Source organism: Zophobas morio, unplaced genomic scaffold (assembly GCF_036711695.1).
Source record: "Zophobas morio isolate AGI-343-1 ecotype UQ-CSIRO unplaced genomic scaffold, CSIRO_AGI_Zmor_V1 ptg000008l, whole genome shotgun sequence".
Classification (NCBI taxonomy): domain Eukaryota; kingdom Metazoa; phylum Arthropoda; class Insecta; order Coleoptera; family Tenebrionidae; genus Zophobas; species Zophobas morio.
The window spans coordinates 9216767-9237386 of record NW_026972113.1 but is presented as its reverse complement, the minus strand read 5'-3'; the positions used below and the strand labels follow the sequence as shown (position 1 = coordinate 9237386).

At 34.1% G+C, this 20620-nt stretch overlaps 1 protein-coding gene across 2 annotated transcripts in view; it reads right to left on the bottom strand.

The window, feature by feature from the left end:
* The window catches only part of LOC135125233 (protein tolkin), a 47028-nt gene extending 27296 nt beyond the window's left edge, over positions 1–19732 (bottom strand). The window contains exons 1-2 of one of the 2 annotated variants that reach the window (XM_064050664.1): positions 19643–19732; positions 8796–9119 (exon numbers count right to left, since the gene is read on the bottom strand). In XM_064050664.1, the coding sequence (XP_063906734.1) occupies positions 8796–8964 (169 nt within the window). In that variant the 5' untranslated portion in view covers positions 8965–9119; positions 19643–19732. Of the gene's footprint in view, positions 1–8795; positions 9175–19642 lie in introns of those variants that run through there. The other variant, XM_064050665.1, reaches the window with a different exon arrangement.
* Positions 19733–20620: the final 888 nt, after the last annotated feature.

Below are 20620 nucleotides of genomic sequence, written 5' to 3'. Positions count from 1 at the left end.
TTTTCACAATAAGAAACTTAAAACAGGTTAAAAATGGTAAATTTTTGTAGGGAAATTGGATTTTGCAATTCCGCTCCGCCCCTCGGTCTGACAACGAATGAAAATTTTATCACTATTGAAATCGGGGCATGTATGGGTAGGCCTTATTTTCTCGTTTTGAATTTTTCATTCGTTGTTCTCTACAAAAATTTTTCATTTTAAACATGTTTTAAGGTTTTGTTGTGAAAAGATGACTACGTAAAAGAGGCAAAATATCAGTAACGCCCACCCACCCTATCTCAGTTGTGATGATTTTTTTTATTCGTGTTTAGCCAAGAGGGTAGAGCTTAATTGTAAAACCCTTATTTCTCGAAAAAAAAATTATCACGTAAGATATATTTTTGAGCATCATGTTGTTCAAAGAATATTCCATTTCCCTTAAGAATAAAAGGAATTTTTGTTTTTTTTTTCATTCGACGATTAAAAAAAATCATCACAACTGAGAGAGGGTGGGTGGGCGGGTCTTATATTTTGCATTGTTTTTTTCTTAATACCTAGTGGTTTTTTACAACAAAATCTTAAAACATGTTTAAAATGGTAAATTTAAATCAAACAAAATTTTAAGTTTTGTGTGGTCATCAAAATTTGTAGTTGATTCCACTGGAATTTATTTATTTTTTAGAAAAATATTGTAGAAATCTAATTCCCACTAGAAGCGAGTTAAGGAAACTTTAGATTAGAAAAGTCAAAAACAACTTAAGACTGTTCTTACTTTGAATCTGCAAATAATGGCATCCAATGGTGATCCATAAAAATGTGTGGTAAAATAGCGGCTTGCAGTCCTTGAGGAAAACACGAATTGGTTTTTTGTTACACATTTTTTCTGTATAATTTTTCATGTTTTAAAACACGAGACATCAAACAATGTGTGTTTAGCTTAATTTTTTGTAATGACAATTAATAGGTACACATTGGTCACAACTTTTGCCTAAAATTTAATTTTTTTTTTCTCCTTTGTTGGACAAGTTCTTAGTCAACATTCCGGAACACACTTAGAAAATATTGTAAAATACGATAATAATCAGTTTCTTATGCAGTTACTACAAAGCATCATTTAATGATTCACTCTTACGGAGCTTATTGCTTACGGTGGGCAATTTTTTTATCGCAGCAACAGCCTTAAGAAAATTGGGGTTTTCCTACCTTAAGTAGTTGTCTAAAACCTCTATTTTGTCAGAGGTTAAGAAGTTTATCAAAATCAGTCTTATCAGAGCAAGTACTAACCCCGCCCACCCACCCCTATTTGCTCAGGGTATATGTCATCTGCCAAAATAAGATTTATCTTAGCAAGTACTGGCTAGTGATAAGATAAGACTGATTTTGGCAAATCACATATCATCTGAGAAAATAGCGGGCGGGTGGGGGGGGGGGCTAGCACTTGGTAAGATAAGACTGATTTTGGCAAATAACATATTCTCTAAGAAAGTAAAGGATGGGTTGACTCTTACGAATAAGCAGGCAATTTTTTTATCGTAGCGACAGCCTTAAGAAAAATGGGATTTATCCACCTTAAGTGGTCTTTTGGAAGCTTTAATAAAAAAATTATTTATAATAAAATTGTTCTCTTAGAAAGAGGTTCTAAACTGACTACGTATATTAACAAAAAACGAAAAAATATAAGCCCCGCCCACCCGCCCTGTCTCAATTGTGATGATTTTTTTTATTCGTCGTGACTCAAGAGGGCGGAGCTTAATTGCAAAATCCTCATTTTTCTACAAGCAAACTATATGTAATAAGTACAAGAGAAAACCAACACATAAATCCTGGTCATTCGTCTCGATCTCAATCTGGCTGTAATTTTTCCTTAATATAATTAGTATTCTTTGAACAAAACGATACTCAAAAATATATCTTACGTGGTAATTTCTTGTGGAAAAATACGGGTTTTGCAAATAAGCTTCACCCTCTTGGCTCACGACGAATAAAAAAAATCATCACAATCGAGACAGGGTGGGTGGGGGGGGCTTATATTTTGCCTTGTTTTTTTCTTAATATATCTAGTAATCTTTTTATAACAAAAACACTTAAAATATGTTTTGTTATAAAAAGATGCCTACGTATATTATAAAAACAGGCAAAATATCAGTAATACTACTCAATCAGTAATGATACTCACAAACATGTCTTACATGCAGGGCCGGCTTAACACGGTAAGCGAAAGATGCACCGCATCGGGGCGCCCGTGACAAAGGGCGCCGGGCGGCGGGTGCCGCCTATGCTATTATATTAACTCTATAAAAAAAAATTAATATTAGTTTTGCATTGAATCACTACCAATAAAATATTATACCTAGCAGTAACAGACCAAGGCGCCCATCGAAAACTTTTCAGAAAAAGCTACATTTTAACATTCCACTATGACCACCAAAACAGATCCCAAGAAGTCAATTCCTGGCACTTTCAAACTGTAATAATTGAAAAAAAGTGCGCCTTTGGGTTGGGTGATGGGACCTTTAGATCAATACCGACAAAAAATAACCAGATTTATGATGCATTATCTGGGTAACAATTTGACGAGACAGTGGTATGACCACACCCAGATGTTTTTCCTAACATTTGTCACGTTTGTTTTTACCATAAAAGTCCATGTCGGCATACTTAAAAATTTTATTTTTATTTTCCAAGTCTAGTCGGTTGGTTTTGGTTGTGGTGGTTGTTCAACAGTTTTGTTATATTTTTCACTGTTCCTGTTTGTAGCCGAATTTGGTTGTGTGTATCATTTCGTGGCTTTTTGTCATCATTAATTTTAAATTTAAATTTCGATTAACATTGAGGTAAGTCTAAATTAAAAATAACTTTGAAATCGTATCAATTTTACAATATTTAAAATTGAAAAACGTTTGCAATATAAATATTTTTATATTTATACTCTATATAGTTTAGGAAATTTCGGTGTACCCTATAAAATTTTATTGACAATATCGAGGCGGACAGTAGTACAGTCGTAAGAAACATTTATGGCTCACACCAGTCCCCCCGAATTTGTAGGAGAACATTTAGCAGGTAATTGTACGCATAGGATCGGACTTTAGAAATTTAAGGTCTGCGGATTACCGCCATGCGACAACTTTAAGTTGTAAATATCTCTTGCTATTGTACTACTGTCCGTCTCGTTATTGGCAAGAAAATTTTATAGGGTACAACGATATTTCCTAAACTATAGAAAAGTTGTTGCCCGCAGCTCCGTTTGCGTGGAATTCGCAATTAGGACTCATCATTTTTCATACATGATCGTTTTCCGGGTTGGAACCGTGTAAATTGGGTTTTTGGGCTCAACGTTTCGCACACTTTCGTAAGTGGCATCTTCAGGAGCAGGGTTAAGAATAAGGCAAAAGAGCACGATAACTCAGTATGTCAACCATACCAGAGGCGATACTCTTTTGAGAAATTACACGGTTCCAACCCGGAAAACGATCATGTATTGATTCCGACCGTGAGAGCCTCCGAAATTATCATTTTTCATCTCGTTCACTCCTCCCTCCCCAGTGAACCCGTCTGACTTAAAAACTCACTGCATTTCTGCACAAAGCTTCATCCCCTATTTTGTCCCCGTAGGGGCGGAATTTCCAGAAATCTTTTCTTAATGGGTGCTTATGACACAAAAGTAACCTACTGTCCAAATTTCATGTTTGTAGCTTCAGTAGTTTAGGCTTTGCGTTGATGAATCAGTCAGTCTGTCAGTTAAGACAAACATTTTTATATATTAAGATTGAATCATCATAATTGTATGCATGTTTGTTAATAAAAAGTATCTTTCTACAAAAATATGTGATTACAAAATTTTATTTGTTTTTTGTTTAAAAATTTTTTTTTAAGGGCGTTGAACAGTAAGTTTGCATCGGGGCGCCTGGTCTCTTAGAGCCGGCCCTGCTTACATGGTATTTTCTTGTTGAAAAATGAGGATTTTTCAATTAAGTTCCGCCCTCTTGGCTCACGACGAATAAAAAAAATCATCACAATTAAGACAGGGCGGGTGGGCGGGGTTTATATTTTGACTTTTTTTCTTAAGATACGTAGTCATCCTTCCACAAAAAAACTTAAAACATGTTGAAGATGGTAAATTTTTGTAGGGAAATACGGATTTTGCAGTCACGTTTGGCCCTAGGTCTGGCAACGAATGACAAATTCATCACGATATTAAGCGCCACCCATACCTACCCCCACCAAGACAGTGATAAACTTTTCATTAGCCGAGAGACGGAATGTAATTGTAAAATCCACGTATCCCTAGAAAACTTTACCATTTTAAATATGTTTTAGGTTTCTTGTAGTAAAAAGATGACTACGTATATTAACAAAAAAGAAAAAAATATCTGCCCCGCCCACCCACCCTATCGCGATTGTGACGATTTTTTTTCTGCCCGTCGTAAGCCGTGGGGCGGATCTTAATTGCAAAATTCTTATTTTTATACAAGAAATTGCTGTGTGAAACATTTTCTTGCGTAATCGTGTTGTTGAAGGCAAACTATATGTATTAAGTAAAAAAGGAAAGGCAAAAGATAAGCTCCACCCATCCGTCTCCATCTAAATCTGGCTTTAATCTTTACTTAATATACTTATTTAGTATTCCTCGAACACGATACTCAAAAATATATCTTACTTGGTAATTTCTTGTAGAAAAATATGAGTTTTGCAATTAAGCTCCGCCCTCTTGGCTCACGACGAATAAAAAAAATCACCACAACTGAGACAGGGCGGGTGGGCGGGGCTTATATTTTGCTTTTTTTCTTAAGATACGTAGTCATCTTTTCACAACAAAAACTTAAAACATGTTTAAAATGGTAAATATTTGTAGGGAAATACAGATTTTACAGTTACATTTTGCCCCTCGGTCTGGCAACGAATCATCACGAGATTAAGCCCCACCCATACCTGCCCCCACTTCAATAGCAATGAAGTTTTCATTCGCTTTCAAACCGAGAGGCGGAGCGTAATTGCAAAAGCCATATTTCCTTACAAAAAATTACCATTTTAAACATGTTATAAGTTTTTGTTGTGAAAAGATGACTACGTATATTATAAAAACAGCCAAAATATCAGCCCCGCCCACCCACCCTAACTCAATCGTGATGATTTTTTCTACTCGTCGTAAGCCGTGGGGCGGAGCTTACTTGCAAAATCCGTATTTTTCTACAAGCAAACTATATGTAATAAGTACAAGAGAAAACCAAAACATAAATCCTGGTCATTCGTCTCGATGTCAACCTGGCTTTAATTTTTACGTAAAATGGTTAGTATTCTTTGAACAACACGATACTCAAAAATATATCTTACGTTGTAGTTTCTTGTAGAAAAGTACGGGTTTTGCAAATAAGCTCCACCCTCTTGGCTGACGACGAATAAAAAAAATCATCACAACTGAGATAGGGTGGGTGGGTGGGGCTTATATTTTGTCTTGTTTTTTCTTAATATACCTAGTCATCTTTTTACAACAAACACTTAAAAACATGTTTAAAATGGTAAATATTTGTAGGGAAATACAGATTTTACAGTTACGTTTCGCCCCTCGGTCAGGCAACGAATCATCACAAGGTTAAGCCCCACCCATACCTGCTCCCACCTCCAATAGTGGTGAAGTTTTCATTCGTTGTCAAACCGAGGAGGCGGAGCGTAACTGCAAAGCCCATATTTCCTTACAAAAATTTACCATTTTAAACATGTTTTAAGTTTTTGTCGTGAAAAGATGAGTACGTATATTATTAAAGAAGGCAAAATATTAGCCCCGCCCACCCACCCTATCTCAACCGTGATGTTTTTTTTTATTCGTCGTAAGCTATGGGGCGGAGCTTAACTGCAAAATCCTTATTTTTCTGCAAGAAAATTATATGTAATAAGTACAAAAAAAAACCAAAACATAAATCCTAGTCATTCGTCTCGATCTCAATCTGCCTTTAATTTTTCCTTAATAAGTAGTTAGTATTCTTTGAACAACACGATACTCAAAAATATATCTTACGAGGTAATTTCTTGTGGAAAAGTACGGGTTTTGCAATTAAACTCCACCCTCTTGGCTCACGACGAATAAAAAAAATCATCACAACTGAGACGGGGTGGGTGGGCGGGGCTTATATTTTGCCTTGTTTTTTCTTAATATACCTAGTCATCTTTTGACAACAAAATCTTAAAACGTGTTTAAAATGGTAAATAATATTTGTAGGGAAATATAGATTTTATATTTACGTTTCGCCCTAGGTCTGGCAACGAATCATCACGAGATTAAGCCCCACCCATACCTGCCCCGACTTCAATAGCGATGAAGTTTTCATTCGTTGTCAAACCAAGAGGCGGAGCGTAATTGCAAAAGCCATATTTCCCTACAAAAATTACCATTTTAAACATGTTTTAACTTTTTTTTTGTCAAAAGATGACTACGTATCTTAAGAAAAAAAGGCAAAATATAAGCCCCGCCCACCCGCCGTGTCACAATTGTAATGATCTTTTAATTCATCGTGACTCAAGAGGGCGGAGCTTAATTGCAAAATCCTCATTTTTCTACAAGCAAATTATAAGTAGTAAGTACAAAAGAAAACCAAAACGTAAATCCCGGTCATTCGTCTCGATGTCAATCTGACTTTAATTTTTACGTAATATAGTTAGTATTCTTTGAACAACACATACTCAAAAATATATCTTACGTGGTAATTTCTTGTGGAAAAGTAAGAGTTTTGCAATTAATCTCCACCCTCTTGACTAACGACGAATAAAAAATAATCATCACAACTGAGATAGGGTGGGTGGGCGGGGCTTATATTTTGCCTTGTTTTTTCTTAATATACCTAGTAAATATTTGTAGAGAAATACGAATTTTACAGTCACGTTTCGCCCTAGGTCTGGCAACGAATCATCACGAGATTAAGCCCCACCCATACCTGCTCCGACTTCAATAGCGATGAAGTTTTCATTCGTTGTCAAACCGAGAGGCGGAGCGTCATTGCAAAACCCATTTTTCTCTACAAAAATTTACCATTTTAAACATGTTTTAAGTTTTTGTTGTGAAAAGATGACTACGTATATTATAAAAACAGCCAAAATAGCAGCCCCGCCCACCCACCCTATCTTAATCGTGATGATTTTTTCTACTCATCGTAAGCCGTGAGGCGGAGCTTAATTGCAAAATCCTTATTTTTGTACAAGCACACTATATGTAATAAGTACAAGAGAAAACCAAAACATAAATCCTGGTCATTGGTCTCGATATCAATCTGGCTTTAATTTCTACGTGATATAGTTAGTAATCTTTGAACAACACGACCACTCAAAAATATATCTTACGTGGTAATTTCTTGTAGAAAAATAAGGGTTTTGCAATTAAGCTCCACCCTCTTGGCTCACGACGAATAAAAAAAAATCATCACAACTGAGATAGGGTGGGTGGGCGGGGCTTACATTTTAATTGCAAAACCCATATTTCCCTACAAAAATTTATCATTTTAAACATGTTTTAACTTTTTTTTGTGAAAAGATGACTACGTATCTTAAGAAAAAAAGGCAAAATATAAACCCCTCTCACCCGCCCTGTCTCAATTGTGATGATTTTTTTTATTCGTCGTGACTCAAGAGGCGGAGCTTAATTGCAAAATCCTCATTTTTCTATAAGCAAACTATATGTAATAAGTACAAGAGAAAACCAAAACATAACTCCTTGTCATTCGTCTCGATCTCACTCTGGCTTTAATTTTTCCTTAATAAGTAGGTAGTATTCTTTGAACAACACGATACTCAAAAATATGTATATCTTACGTGGTAATTTCAAATGGAAAAGTACGGGTTTTGCAAATAAGCTCCACCCTCTTGGCTCACGACGAATAAAAAAAGTCATCACAACTGAGACGGGGTGGGTGGGCGGGGCTTATATTTTGCCTTGTTCTTTGCTTAATATACCTAGTCATCTTTTTACAACAAAATCTTAAAACATGTTTAAAATGGTAAATTTAACTCAAACAAAATTTGTAGTTGATTTCATTGGAATTTATTTATTTTTTAGAAAAATATTGTAGAAATCAAATTCCTACTAGAAGCGAGTTAAAGAAACTTAAGATTAGAAAAGTCAAAAGTGTCTGTCAATGAACAACTTAAGGCTGTTCTTACTTTGAATTTGCAAAGAATGGCGTCCAATGGTTCTCCATAAAAATGGGTGGTAAAATAGCGGCTTGCAGTCCTTAAGGAAAACACGAATTGTTTTTTGTTATACATTTTGTCTGTATAATTTTTCATGTTTTTGACTGAGGAGCCAAACAATGTTTGTATAGTTGCAATAATAATAAACTTAGCTAGGCAGTATTTTTTTTATTGTAGCAACAGCCTTAAGAAAATTGGGCTTAGTGTTGTCTGAGAAATTTTTTATAAATACTGAGTGAACACTTTGTATTTCTACAAAGTTTAACTCCACCGCACTACATATTAATTGTAAATTTTTTTAGGTCGCAAACAAAGCTACTAAATTTGTTATTCGGAACTTTCTCTAAACACAATGGGGTCCTACTTTACGCCGGCACTGTATAGTAAATTGTTTCTACTTTAGTATCACGTTTTTTTTTTTTTCAACAATTAATAATAATCTGTTATGGTTTATCCGCATTATTGTGCAACTACAATCCAATTGTGTTGTTTTCCTTCCACTTTGTTGACGAAGAACCGCCCTCAAACTCTACCTTTAATATCAACCCCTCCTCTCCGCAAAACCTTCTTCCTTTCACCCCTTTATCTCGTCCCGAACCGCCCGAATCCAGTTCGCTTCAGATAACACCGCTACTCACCAGCCTTGCAAGGGTCGAGATCCAAATCGTCGGAGGTCTTCTTCGGGAAAGTGGTGCTCAACAGCTGCTCGATGGTGAAGTGGTTTCTAGTCCTGTTGTCACTATCATCGACCACGTTCGCGGCACCTAAGACACAAAACAGCGAAATAAGGGCCGCCACACACTGCATGTTCTCGTCTTCGGAGCACAGCACTGAGACGGGAGCACTTCACATCGTTTTTCGACCAAGAATGTTGTGCTTATGGGATTATCAGCGATGTTTGTTGGCTTGGGCAAAGATCACTTGTTTGGCTCGTGGCTGCATTGCCTTGCGGTTCCCTACAACTGGAACAATTTCGATGGCTGAGATGATGTGCAAGCTATGAAACTGATCGCTGTGGTTGAGTTAGAGCATGTGTGCATGAATTTATTTTTGGTTAATTCGTTTCGTGATGTGGACGCGCAGGATTACGACATCGGGGCCGTTGAGATAAGGAAGAGTTGTTCGATAGGAGATGTGTTTGTGGTTGATATGGTTGGTGGCGTTTTCTTTGATGCAGGTTGAGAAAATTTTTTCGAAAGATAACTTATCTCAGTTCTACAAAGCTACTTTTTCTGGAAAACCCGTACAGGGGAAAAACGAGTTACAGTTGGGTTTTCGAATGAAATAGTTCGAGGGGAAACTCTGCACTATCGAACGGAAATACGTAACATACGCGTACACAAATTTCTCTAGTATAATTAGTAAAACTAAAAACTAAACTAAAAATCCTTTATAGTCGTTTAGACGAAACGAAAATTATTTTCTACAGAAAGTTTATTTTATACTAATGATATATACATATTTTATATGCTTGAACAACCTCCCTAACAAAGATCCTCGGCAGTCCGTGAGCTACTTTGAAATTTGCGTCTATTTCAACAGCAGATTTAAGAAAAATATATTTTATCATAAAAACACGAAGATATTTTCAAATGTTTTAAAAAACGAGGCGACATGGGCCTCTAGATTTTTCCAAGTTGTTTTATAAACAAAATATTGTAGATCCAAAGAGTATGTTATACTCTTAAACAAAAGCTAGCAGGCGTAGACCAGATTAAAAAAGATCCAAAAACTAACAATGTATTCATCAAGATTCCTTCAAATTATTTCAAAAATAAACCACCAAAGGTCTGAAGATCCTTTTAAACTCTTTAAAAATCACAGAGGGCACCTATAATGTTTTCAATACTTTGACAACTGAATATCTGGAACACTGACAATTCTTCCAAATAATTTCAAAAATAAATCAGCAGAGTCTACGAGATTCTTTCAAAATCTTTCAAAAATACAACACTGGCGTTCCTAAGATCCTTTTAAAAAACACCAGAGACATTCAAAGTTTCTTCTGTTTTTTTTTGAACACGAATCATGAAAGATCTCCGAGATTCTTTTAAACTCTTGCAAAAAAGACAGTAACAACCCAAAGATTCTTTCAAATTAAAAAAAAAACACCGGGGGCAACCAAGGTTTTTCCCAATACCACAGACTAAGGTAACCCTAAGATTTTTTCAATTTTCTCAAAAATAGAACACCAAGGATCCCAAGAGTCTTTGAAAATCTTTCAAAAATAAAATACAGGGGTCCCAAGCTTCTTTTAAACCCCCCCAAAAAAAAACACCAGGGATACCTAAGATTTTTTCAAGAACTAAATACGAAGGGTCGCTAAGAATCTTTCATAAAGATAACACCATGGACTTTAAATATCTTTTCAACATTTGGAAAAAAAGATGCCCTAAAATGCTTTCCAATTCTTTAAAAAATAAAACACCAAGGGTTTCAATATCCTTTCAAATTGTTTCTAAGAACCACATATCTATTAGAAATCCTAAAAATTCTTTCAAAATTTTTCAAAGGCAAAACACCGGTGTCCCAAAATTTTTAAAGTCTTGAAAAAACCCCAGGGGCACCCAAGATTTTTTCAATTTTTTTTGAAAAACTAAATACGATTGATATCCAAGATTCTTTCGTAGAGATATTTTTTCTACTCTTGGTTTCAAGATCTTTTTAAACCAGCGATTCTCAACCTGTGGGGCGCGCCCCCCTAGGGGGGCGCGACAACATTAGAGGGGGGGCGCGAGCAAATAAGGAAATATATTTTTTAGAAAAAATAAAGTATATTTAAAATAATAATGAATATATTACTACAAAAAATTAAATATATTGTTAAAAAAGTAAATAAAATTCATTCTGAATAATTAAATAAAAATGCAGCAATAGTGATAATCATTAGTGACTCCTTTGAGCCTGTTTAACCACACAAAGCTTTTCGAAACGCGGTTTAATTTGAGAAATTGACACTCTAAGTTCTTTCTCTACATTCAACCGAGACCTATATTTTGTCTTCAATGCAGCCATCGTAGAAAATCCGGTTTCACAAAGGTAGGATGTTGAAAATGGTAATAGTATACGTAGCGCTCTTGTTTTCAGCGCAGAGAACTTATTATGTAAGCTTGCCCAAAATTCAAAGAGTGGTTTGTTACTAAATTGTCTTTTGATTTCGCCGCTTGCCGGGAAGTGTATGAACATTTCTTCTACAGCAGTTGAAAGGCCGTCAGGAGTGTTTTGAAATGGATCCCTAACCAACTCGTAACCTGCTAGCAAATTCTCATCAGCAAAAAATACTTTGTAGAATTCTTTGCCAGCATGGCTAGATGATTTTCAATGGTTACAAGAACAACTTTCATATGAGTTGTTCCTCAACCTTGTAAGTTTTAACACATTCATCCACGTTTGGAAACATTTCTAGGTTTTTTGCTTTACATTTCTGTTCCACAATTCCAATTCTCTACTTTATCACTAGTATCCAACATATGTGTGTTTGCTCTTTGGAGTTGAAGATTCAAAATATTTAATTTCTCGAAAATGTCGACCAAGTAGCTCAATTTCATAACAAATTAATAATCTCGAAACTTCTCGACTTCCGGTCTGTGTTCGTCTACTAAATCAATGATAATTTCATCTCTTAACTCATAAACACGTTGCGAAAATCTTCCACGTGATAACCATCTTGTCCCGCAATAAAAAAATAACGATGAATGTACTGCACCCATGTCTTTGTAAAGTTCAGAAAATATTCTGATTTTTAAGGATCTCATTTTTATATAATTTATTGCTGTCAGAACCGTCGTTAGTACAATATTCAAACCAGGACTCATTTCCTTGGAAGCCAAAGCTTCTCTATGGATCTGCAATGCGTCCACACCCACTGTGGAGATTTTTGTTTCACAAGTGTTTGCATAGGTACTTTGGAATTTTCCAGACATTGCACGAGCACCATCGGTGCATATTCCGACGTAATTGTTCCATTCTATGTTTCCTTCGTTTAGAAAATCATTTAAAGTAGCAAATAATGTAACTGCTGTTGCTTTGAGTTCTGTTGGTTTGCAGAAAAGCAGTTCTTCTACTGCTGAACACCAGACAAAATCGAACATACGCATCTTTAATGCTATCTGTTGCCTAATCAAGCTGAATTGAAAAGAATTTATCATCCAATTTCTCAAAAAGCTGATGCTGTACATCGTTAGCTATATCACCAATTCGACGCGCAACAGTCTCATTTGATAGAGGTACAAACTTTAATTGTTTGGTAAAATTATCTCCAAACATAGTTTCTACAATTTCAATTGCAGCTGGTAGAATAAGTTCTTCGCCAATGGTATACAGCTTTTTACATATCGCTATATGAAACTTTGTACGATCCAAGTAAAGCTTTTTCATTTCCAAAGATTTTTTTTTGCTTTTCAAATGATTTCAATTTTAATTCGAAAATTTGCCGAGGTTTAACAACAAATTCACTATGAGGCGTTTCCAAATGGCGTTTAAGTTTATTAGGTTTCATGCTTTCTGCTCCCAAAATTTTTGAGCAAATTTTTGAGGGGGGGCGCGATAAAAACTGTTATTGGTAAATGGGTCGTGAAGACTAAAAGGTTGAGAACCGCTGTTTTAAACTCTTAAAAAAAACACTAGTGGCGCCCAAGATTTTGACAAATTTTTGGAAAAACCATACAATAGTAATCCTAAATTTTTCCAAAAACAACCTACCCGGAACCCCAAGATTTATTCAAAATCTTTCAAAAATAAAACACACATGATTTTTAAAGTCTTAAAAAAAACGAGAATACCCAAGATTTTTTTTTAAAGACTAAACACGAAGGATATCCAAGATTCTTTCATAGAGACAACACCAGAGACTCCCAATATTTTTTCTACTCTTGGTTTCAAGATCTTTTCAAATTCTTAAAAAAATACAAGGGGCACCCAAAATTTTGTCAAGTTTTTGCAAAAACCATATAGTAAGCATTTTTAACATTTTTCCAAAAACAACCCATCCGGAACCCCAAGATTCATTCAAATTCTCTCAAAAATAAAACACCAAGGGCTCGAAGATTCCTTCAAAATTTTTCAAAAATACAACACAGGTTCCAAGATTTTGCTTTTTTTTCAAAAATTAAACACAAAATCTATAAAACCCTTTGATAAATATAATACTAGGGTCAGCCAATATTTTTTAAACTCTTGTAAAAAACACGAAAAGATGCTTTCAAATTCTTTCAAAAATAACACCAAGGGCATCCAAGATTTTGTCAGATTCTTCCGAAAAACCACATAGGAGAGACCCTAAGAATCTTTATAATTTTTCCAAACAAAAAACACCTGGAACCCCCAGATTCTTTGGTACCGCCAAGTTCTTTCAAATTCTCTGAAAAATTTAACACCAAAGGCTTCGACATTTCTTCAACTTCTTTCTAAAATAAAACACAAGGATGCCAAGATTTTTTTAAACTCTTCGAAAAAACACCAGAGGCAACCAAGATTTTATTATACTAGGGGCCATAAGAATTTTTTAATTTTTTCAAAGACATCTGGAACTCCCAAGAATCTTTCAAATTCTTCCAAAAATAAACGTCAGGGACCAAATTTTTCCGAAAAAGCAAATACGAGGAACCCTAAGAATCTTTATAATTTTTCCAAAAACAAAACATTTGGAACATTCAAGATTCTTTCAAATTATTTCAAAAATTAACCATCACAGGCCTCAAGATTTTTTCAAATTCTCTGAAAAATAAAACATCAAGGGCTCAAAGATTCCTTCAAAATATTTCAAAAATAGAACTCACAGGTTCCAAGATTCGTTTAAATTTTTCAATAAAACACCCGGGGATACCCAAGATTTTGCATTTTTTTTAATTAATTTTTTGTTAAAGATAATACCAGGGTCTTCAAATATTTTTTCAACTCTTGTTCAAATTCTTTCAAAAATAAAACACCAAGGGTCTCAAGAACCTTTTAAGCTTTTAAAAAACAGCAGGGGTTTCCAAAATTTTGTCAAATTTTTTCGAAAAACCAAATACTAAGGGCCATAAGAATCTTCCAAATTTTTCCAAAAATAAGCATCAGGACCCCTAAGATTCTTAGAAATTCCCTCAAAAATAAGAGCTCGAAAATTTCTTCAAAATCTTTCAAAAATAGAACTCAAAAGTTTCAAGAATTTGTTAAATTTTTCAGAAAAAACAAATAGAGAGACCCTAATAATCTTTATAATTTTTCCAAAAACGAAACATTTGGAACCTCCAAGATTCTTTCAAATTCTTTCAAAAATTAACCATCACGTGCCTCAAGATTCTTTAAAATTCTCTCAAAAATAAAACAACAAGGGCTCAAAGATTCCTTCAAAATACTTCAAAAATAGAACTCACAGGTTCCAAGATTCGTTTAAATTTTTCAATAAAACACCAGGGATACCCAAGATTTTGCTTTTTTTTTAATTATTTTTTTGTTAAAGATAATACCAGGGTCTTCAAATATTTTTTCAACTCTTGTTCAAATTCTTTCAAAAATAAAACACCAAGGGTCTCAAGATCCTTTTAAGCTTTTAAAAAACAGCAGGGGTTTCCAAAATTTTGTCAAATTTTTCCAAAAAACCAAATACTAAGGGCCATAAGAATCTTCCAAATTTTTCCAAAAATAAGCATCAGGACCCCTAAGATAATACCAGGGTCTTCGAATATTTTTTCAACTCTTGTTCAAATTCTTTCAAAAATAAAACACCAAGGGTCTCAAGATCCTTTTAAGCTTTTAAAAAGCAGCAGGGGTTTCCAAAATTTTGTCAAATTTTTCCGAAAAGCCAAATACCAAGGGCCATAAGAATCTTCCAAATTTTTCCAAAAATAAGTATCAGGGCCCCCAAGATTCTTACAAATTCCCTCAAAAATAAGAGCTCGAAAATTCCTTCCAAATCTTTCAAAAATAGAACTCAGAGGTTTCAAGAATTTGTTAAATTTTTCAGAAAAAACAAACAGAGAGACCCTAATAATCTTTATAATTTTTCCAAAAACGCAACATTTGGAACCTCCAAGATTCTTTCAAATTCTTTCAAAAATTAACCATCACGGGCCTCAAGATTCTTTCAAATTCTCTCAAAAATAAAACATCAAGGGCTCAAAGATTCCTTCAAAATATTTCAAAAATAGAACTCACAGGTTCCAAGATTCGTTTAAATTTTTCAATAAAACACCAGGGGTACCCAAGATTTTGCATTTTTTTTTTTTAATTAATTTTTTGTTAAAGATAATACCAGGGTCTTCGAATATTTTTTCAATTCTTGTTCAAGTTCTTTCAAAAATAAAACACCAAGGGTCTCAAGATCCTTTTAAGCTTTTAAAAAACAGCAGGGGTTTCCAAAATTTTGTCAAATTTTTCCAAAAAACCAAATACTAAGGGCCATAAGAATCTTCCAAATTTTTCCAAAAATAAGCATCAGGACCCCTAAGATTCTTACAAATTCCCTAAAAAATCAGAGCTCGAAAATTCCTTCAAAATCTTTCAAAAATAGAACTCAGAGGTTTCAAGAATTTGTTAAATTTTCCAGAAAAAACAAATAGAGAGACCCTAATAATCTTTATAATTTTTCCAGAAACGAAACATTTGGAACCTCCAAGAATCTTTCAAATTCTTTAAAAAATTAACCATCACGGGCCTCAAGATTCTTTCAAATTCTCTCAAAAATAAAACACCAAGGGCTCAAAGATTCCTTCAAAATATTTCTATTTCCAAAATAGAACTCACAGGTTCCAAGATTCGTTTAAATTTTTCAATAAAACACCAGGGGTACCCAAGATTTTGCATTTTTTTAAATTATTTTTTTGTTAAAGATAATACCAGGGTCTTCAAATATTTTTTCAACTCTTGTTCAAATTCTTTCAAAAATAAAACACCAAGGGTCTCAAGATCCTTTTAAGCTTTTAAAAAACAGCAGGGGTTTCCAAAATTTTGTCAAATTTTTCCGAAAAGCCAAATACTAAGGGCCATAAGAATCTTCCAAATTTTTCCAAAAATAAGCATCAGGGCCCCCAAGATTCTTACAAATTCCCTCAAAAATAAGAGCTCGAAAATTCCTTTAAAATCTTTCAAAAATAGAACTCAGAGGTTTTAAGAATTTGTTAAATTTTCCAGAAAAAACAAATAGAGAGATCCTAATACTTTATAATTTTTCCAAAAACGAAACATTTAGAACCTCTAAGATTTTTTCAAATTCCTTCAAAAATTAACTATCATGGGCCTCAAGATTCTTTCCAGTTCTCTCAAAAATAAAGCACCAAGGCTCCGACAATCTTTCAAACCTTTCTACAATACAACATAGAGGTCCAAAGATTATTTTAAACTCTTCAAAAAAACACCAGGAGCACCCAAGATTTTGCCAAATTTTTCCGAGGAACCAAATGCTAGGAGCCATAAGAATCTTTAAAATTTTTCCAAAAATAAGTGTATCAGAGAGCCCGAAATTCTTTCAAATTCTTTTTAAAATAGAACACCGAAAGCCCAAGTCTTTTAAACTCTTAAAACAAGACTTCCAAGATTCTTTCAATAGTAAAACACCGAGAGCCCCAAGTTTCAATTTTTTTTAAACACTAAACATCAGAGGCCTCTAAGATTCTTTGAAAAATAAAACACCAAGGCTCCGACAATCTTTCAAAACCTTTCTACAATACAACATAGGGGTCCAAATATTCTTTTAAACTCTTCAAAAAAACACCAGGAGCACCCAAGATTTTATCAAATTTTTACGAAAAACCAAATACTAAGAACCCTAAGAATCTTTACAGCTATCCAAGAACGAAACATTTGAACTTCCAAGATTCCTTTAAATTCTTTCAAAAATTAACCATCACGGGCCTCAAGATTCTTTCCAATTTTTTCAAAAATAAAACACCAAGGGCGGCGAAGATTCTTTTAAACTTTTCAAAAAACAAGAGAGATACCTAAGATTCCTTCATAAAGATAATACCACGCACGGACTTTCAATATTTTTTCAACACTTGGAAACAGATACACAAAGACGCTTTCAAATTCTTTCAAAAATAAAACACCACGGGTTTCAAGATTCTTTTAAACTCTTAACAAAGACACCTGGGGTACACAAGATTTTGTCAAATTTTTCTAGAAACCAAACAGCCACTATAACGCTAGCAATCTTTAAAAAAAACACTAAAGTCTCGGAAATTCCTTCAAAATTTTAAAAAATAGAACACCGAGATCCCGAGATTTTTGAAAGTCTTCAAAAAAAAGCAGTAAGGATACCCAAGATTTTATTCTTTTTTTTTCAGAAACTAAATACGAAGGATGTCCAAGATTCTTTTAAAAAGATAACACCAGGGACTTCCAAGATTTTTTTTTACTATTGGAAAAGGCACTCAAAAATGCTTCCAAATTCTTTCAAAAATAAAACAACAAAGCTTTCAATATCTTTTTAAACTATTAAAAAAACATTAGGCGTCCCCAATACTTTGTCAAATTTTGGAAAAAAAAATATAATAGAGATACTACGCATCTTTAAAATTTTTCCAAAAACAACTCACCCGGATCTCTCAAGATTCTTTCAAAAATTAAGCGGCGCTAAGATTTATTCAATTTTTTTTTTTAATAAAATACCAAGGGCTCGAAGATTTCTTCAAAATCTTTCAAAAATAGAACTCGCCACCCTACACCAAGAATCTCCAAGATTTTGCAATTTATTTTTCAAAAATTCTTTGAAATTTGATAGTGTTAACTTTTTTTAGTGTTTTCTAATATCTTTTTAAACTCTTGTAAAAGAATCTAAAAAATGCTTTCAAGATCTTTCGAAATAGAACTCAGAACTCCCAAGATTCTTTCAAACTTTTCAAAAAAACACCAGGGATACCCAAGATTTTGCATTTTTTTTTAAGTTACACACAGGATCTCCAAAATTCTTTGATAAAGATAATGCCAGACTTCCAATACTTTTTCAACTCTTCTAAAAGGCACTAAAAGATACTTTCAAATTCTTCCAAAAATAAAACACCAAGGGTCTCAAGATCCTTCTCATAGGAGAGACCCTAAGAATCTTTATATTTTTTCCAAAAACGAAACATCTGGAACCTCCAAGATTCTTTCAAATTCTTTTTAAAATAGAACACCGGAAGCCCAAGTCTTTTAACCTCTTAAAACAAGACTTCCAAGATTCTTTCAATAATAAAACCCCGAGAGCCCCAAGATTCAATTTTTTTAGACACTAAACACCAGAGGCCTCTAAGATTCTTTCAAAAATAAAACACCAGGATCCCCAAGACCCTTTTAAATTCTATAAAAACCACCAGAGACATCCAACAGTTCTTCAAATACTAAACCCTTGAAATCTTCAACATTCTTTCAAATTCTTCCAAAAATGGAACACCAGAACTCCAACATTTTTTTTAACTCTTCAAAAAACTCCAGGAATATCATTCTTCTAAACTCTTTTTTTCAAATTTCTTCGAAAAAATGAACACTAGGGAGCCTAAAAATCGTCCAAATTTTTCCAAAAACAAAACACCTAGAAGCACCAAGATTCTTTCAAATTATTTCCAAAATAGAATACCAGAGACTCAGCGATTTTTTTAAATTCTTTCAGAAACAAAACACTAAGAGTCCCAAGATATTTTTCTTTTCTTAAATACTGTATACGAACAACCCAAGATTATTTAACTTTTTAAAATAATAGAACACCAGAGATTCCAAAATTCTTTCAAAACAGCAGGGGTACCAAAATTGTTTTAAACTTTAGCAAAAAAAAACAGCAAGGAGTCTCAAGATTTTTTTATTTTTTTTCTCAGAAACTGAATACAAAAATACACTGGAAAATTCTTTTAAATTTTTCCAAAAGCGAAACACCTGGAAATTCTAAATTCTTTCAAATTATTAAAAAATAAAACACCGCTTGCTTCTTTCATAAAAAAGAGATGAGCACCCAAAATTTTCTTACAAATTCTTCAAAAAATGCGCAAGTCCTATAATTTGTCTAAGAAATCGGTAAATTTAATTAGTCTACAAAAATTAAAATATTTAGAAAAAAATCTCGTTGGTAACGTATTCTCTACATTTTCATTTAAAGCAGAGTTTTCCCACTCAAACTGATCATAACGCGTGAACGTAGTAAGCAAATGTTATCTAAAACAGCTTTGTCTAAAAGCGGTTTCTAGAACGAACTTGAGGTGCATTATATTGTTGATAACTGCACCACTTTATCTCCCTTTTGTGCATAACTCGCATTCCGACCATCACTTTCACCAAAATTTTTGTAAAATTAGAACCTTTCCAAAATTCTTTTCCGGAAATTCAGCATCAACCAGCTGCACAAATTTCTCCACGAAAACAACACAAGCCAGCGATAACCACAGCGCTCAGAATCAAAAGATTAACGAAAACATTATTATCAGTTCCGAGAAAGCTTCCAAAAATAAATATTCGTTATTATTAACTCTAATCCGTTTTTCTTTGTCGCCCGTGGCGAAAGAAAAAATCAACACAATACGTCTCGGCAAGCACTCACCTGAAAATCCCTTGAGCGAAAAACTGAGATGAACGAAAACCGCGTGTTGTTACGCACAAACCAGAGATGAGCACGTTGTGTCGACAACGCGAGTCAGCACAGAACTAATAGTAGCTGTAATAGCAATACAGAATGGAGGGCTCCTGATGCCTCTGTCAGAGGGGGTGAGTGCTGAACGTTTCAGCCATTGTTGGGTGTTTCTGGACATAAAGCTCAGGTAGATAAATGAATGTGTGGACTGGCTAGGTACGGCTACCTGCAGGAGGACGCCTGAAAGGGGTCGCTTTTAAAATTCTATTCAGAAATGTATTTGTGCGTGCTGGAACTTAAAATTAGGTATTCGGGTGCTTGAATATTTTACGGCGCACAAAATCATAATTTTAAACCAATTTAGAGAGGCTGAATTATTTTCGAAGTTTAATGTCAAGTCAAATGCACCACGAATTGTATTGTGGAATTAATTATGAAAATGAAATTAAATGTGTAGTTTCGTTGTAAAAATTATTGTGATTGCCGAACGCAATTCGTTGATCTTCGGAGCAACGTGGTCATTGACCACTGTTTTACTCCCACTCAATCAACATAATAATAATAATTGGTCGAACGTTATTTCGACTTCCCTCGCCCTTGAACTGCGGTCCAATAAATTCTACTTTTTTTTTAAATTATGAAATTTGTTTTTCAGAAATTTTACTTTTGCGTGATAACCTCTAAGGAGTAAAAATAATACAGAAAGTACTAGTCACAGTGTAAAAGAAAAAAAAGGTTTCGTCTTCTTAAAAAAAGAGAGTTAGGTTTCACATTCTTTAAAAGACACTTGGGATCCCCGAGAAGGTTTCACTTTTTTTTTCAAAAAATACACTTAGGGCCCCGGAGAGGGTTTCAACTTTTTTTAAAAAATACAGTTAGGGCGCCCGAGAAGGTTACAAGTTTTTAAAAAATGGACACAGAGAATGTTTCACCTTTAAAAAAAAAAAA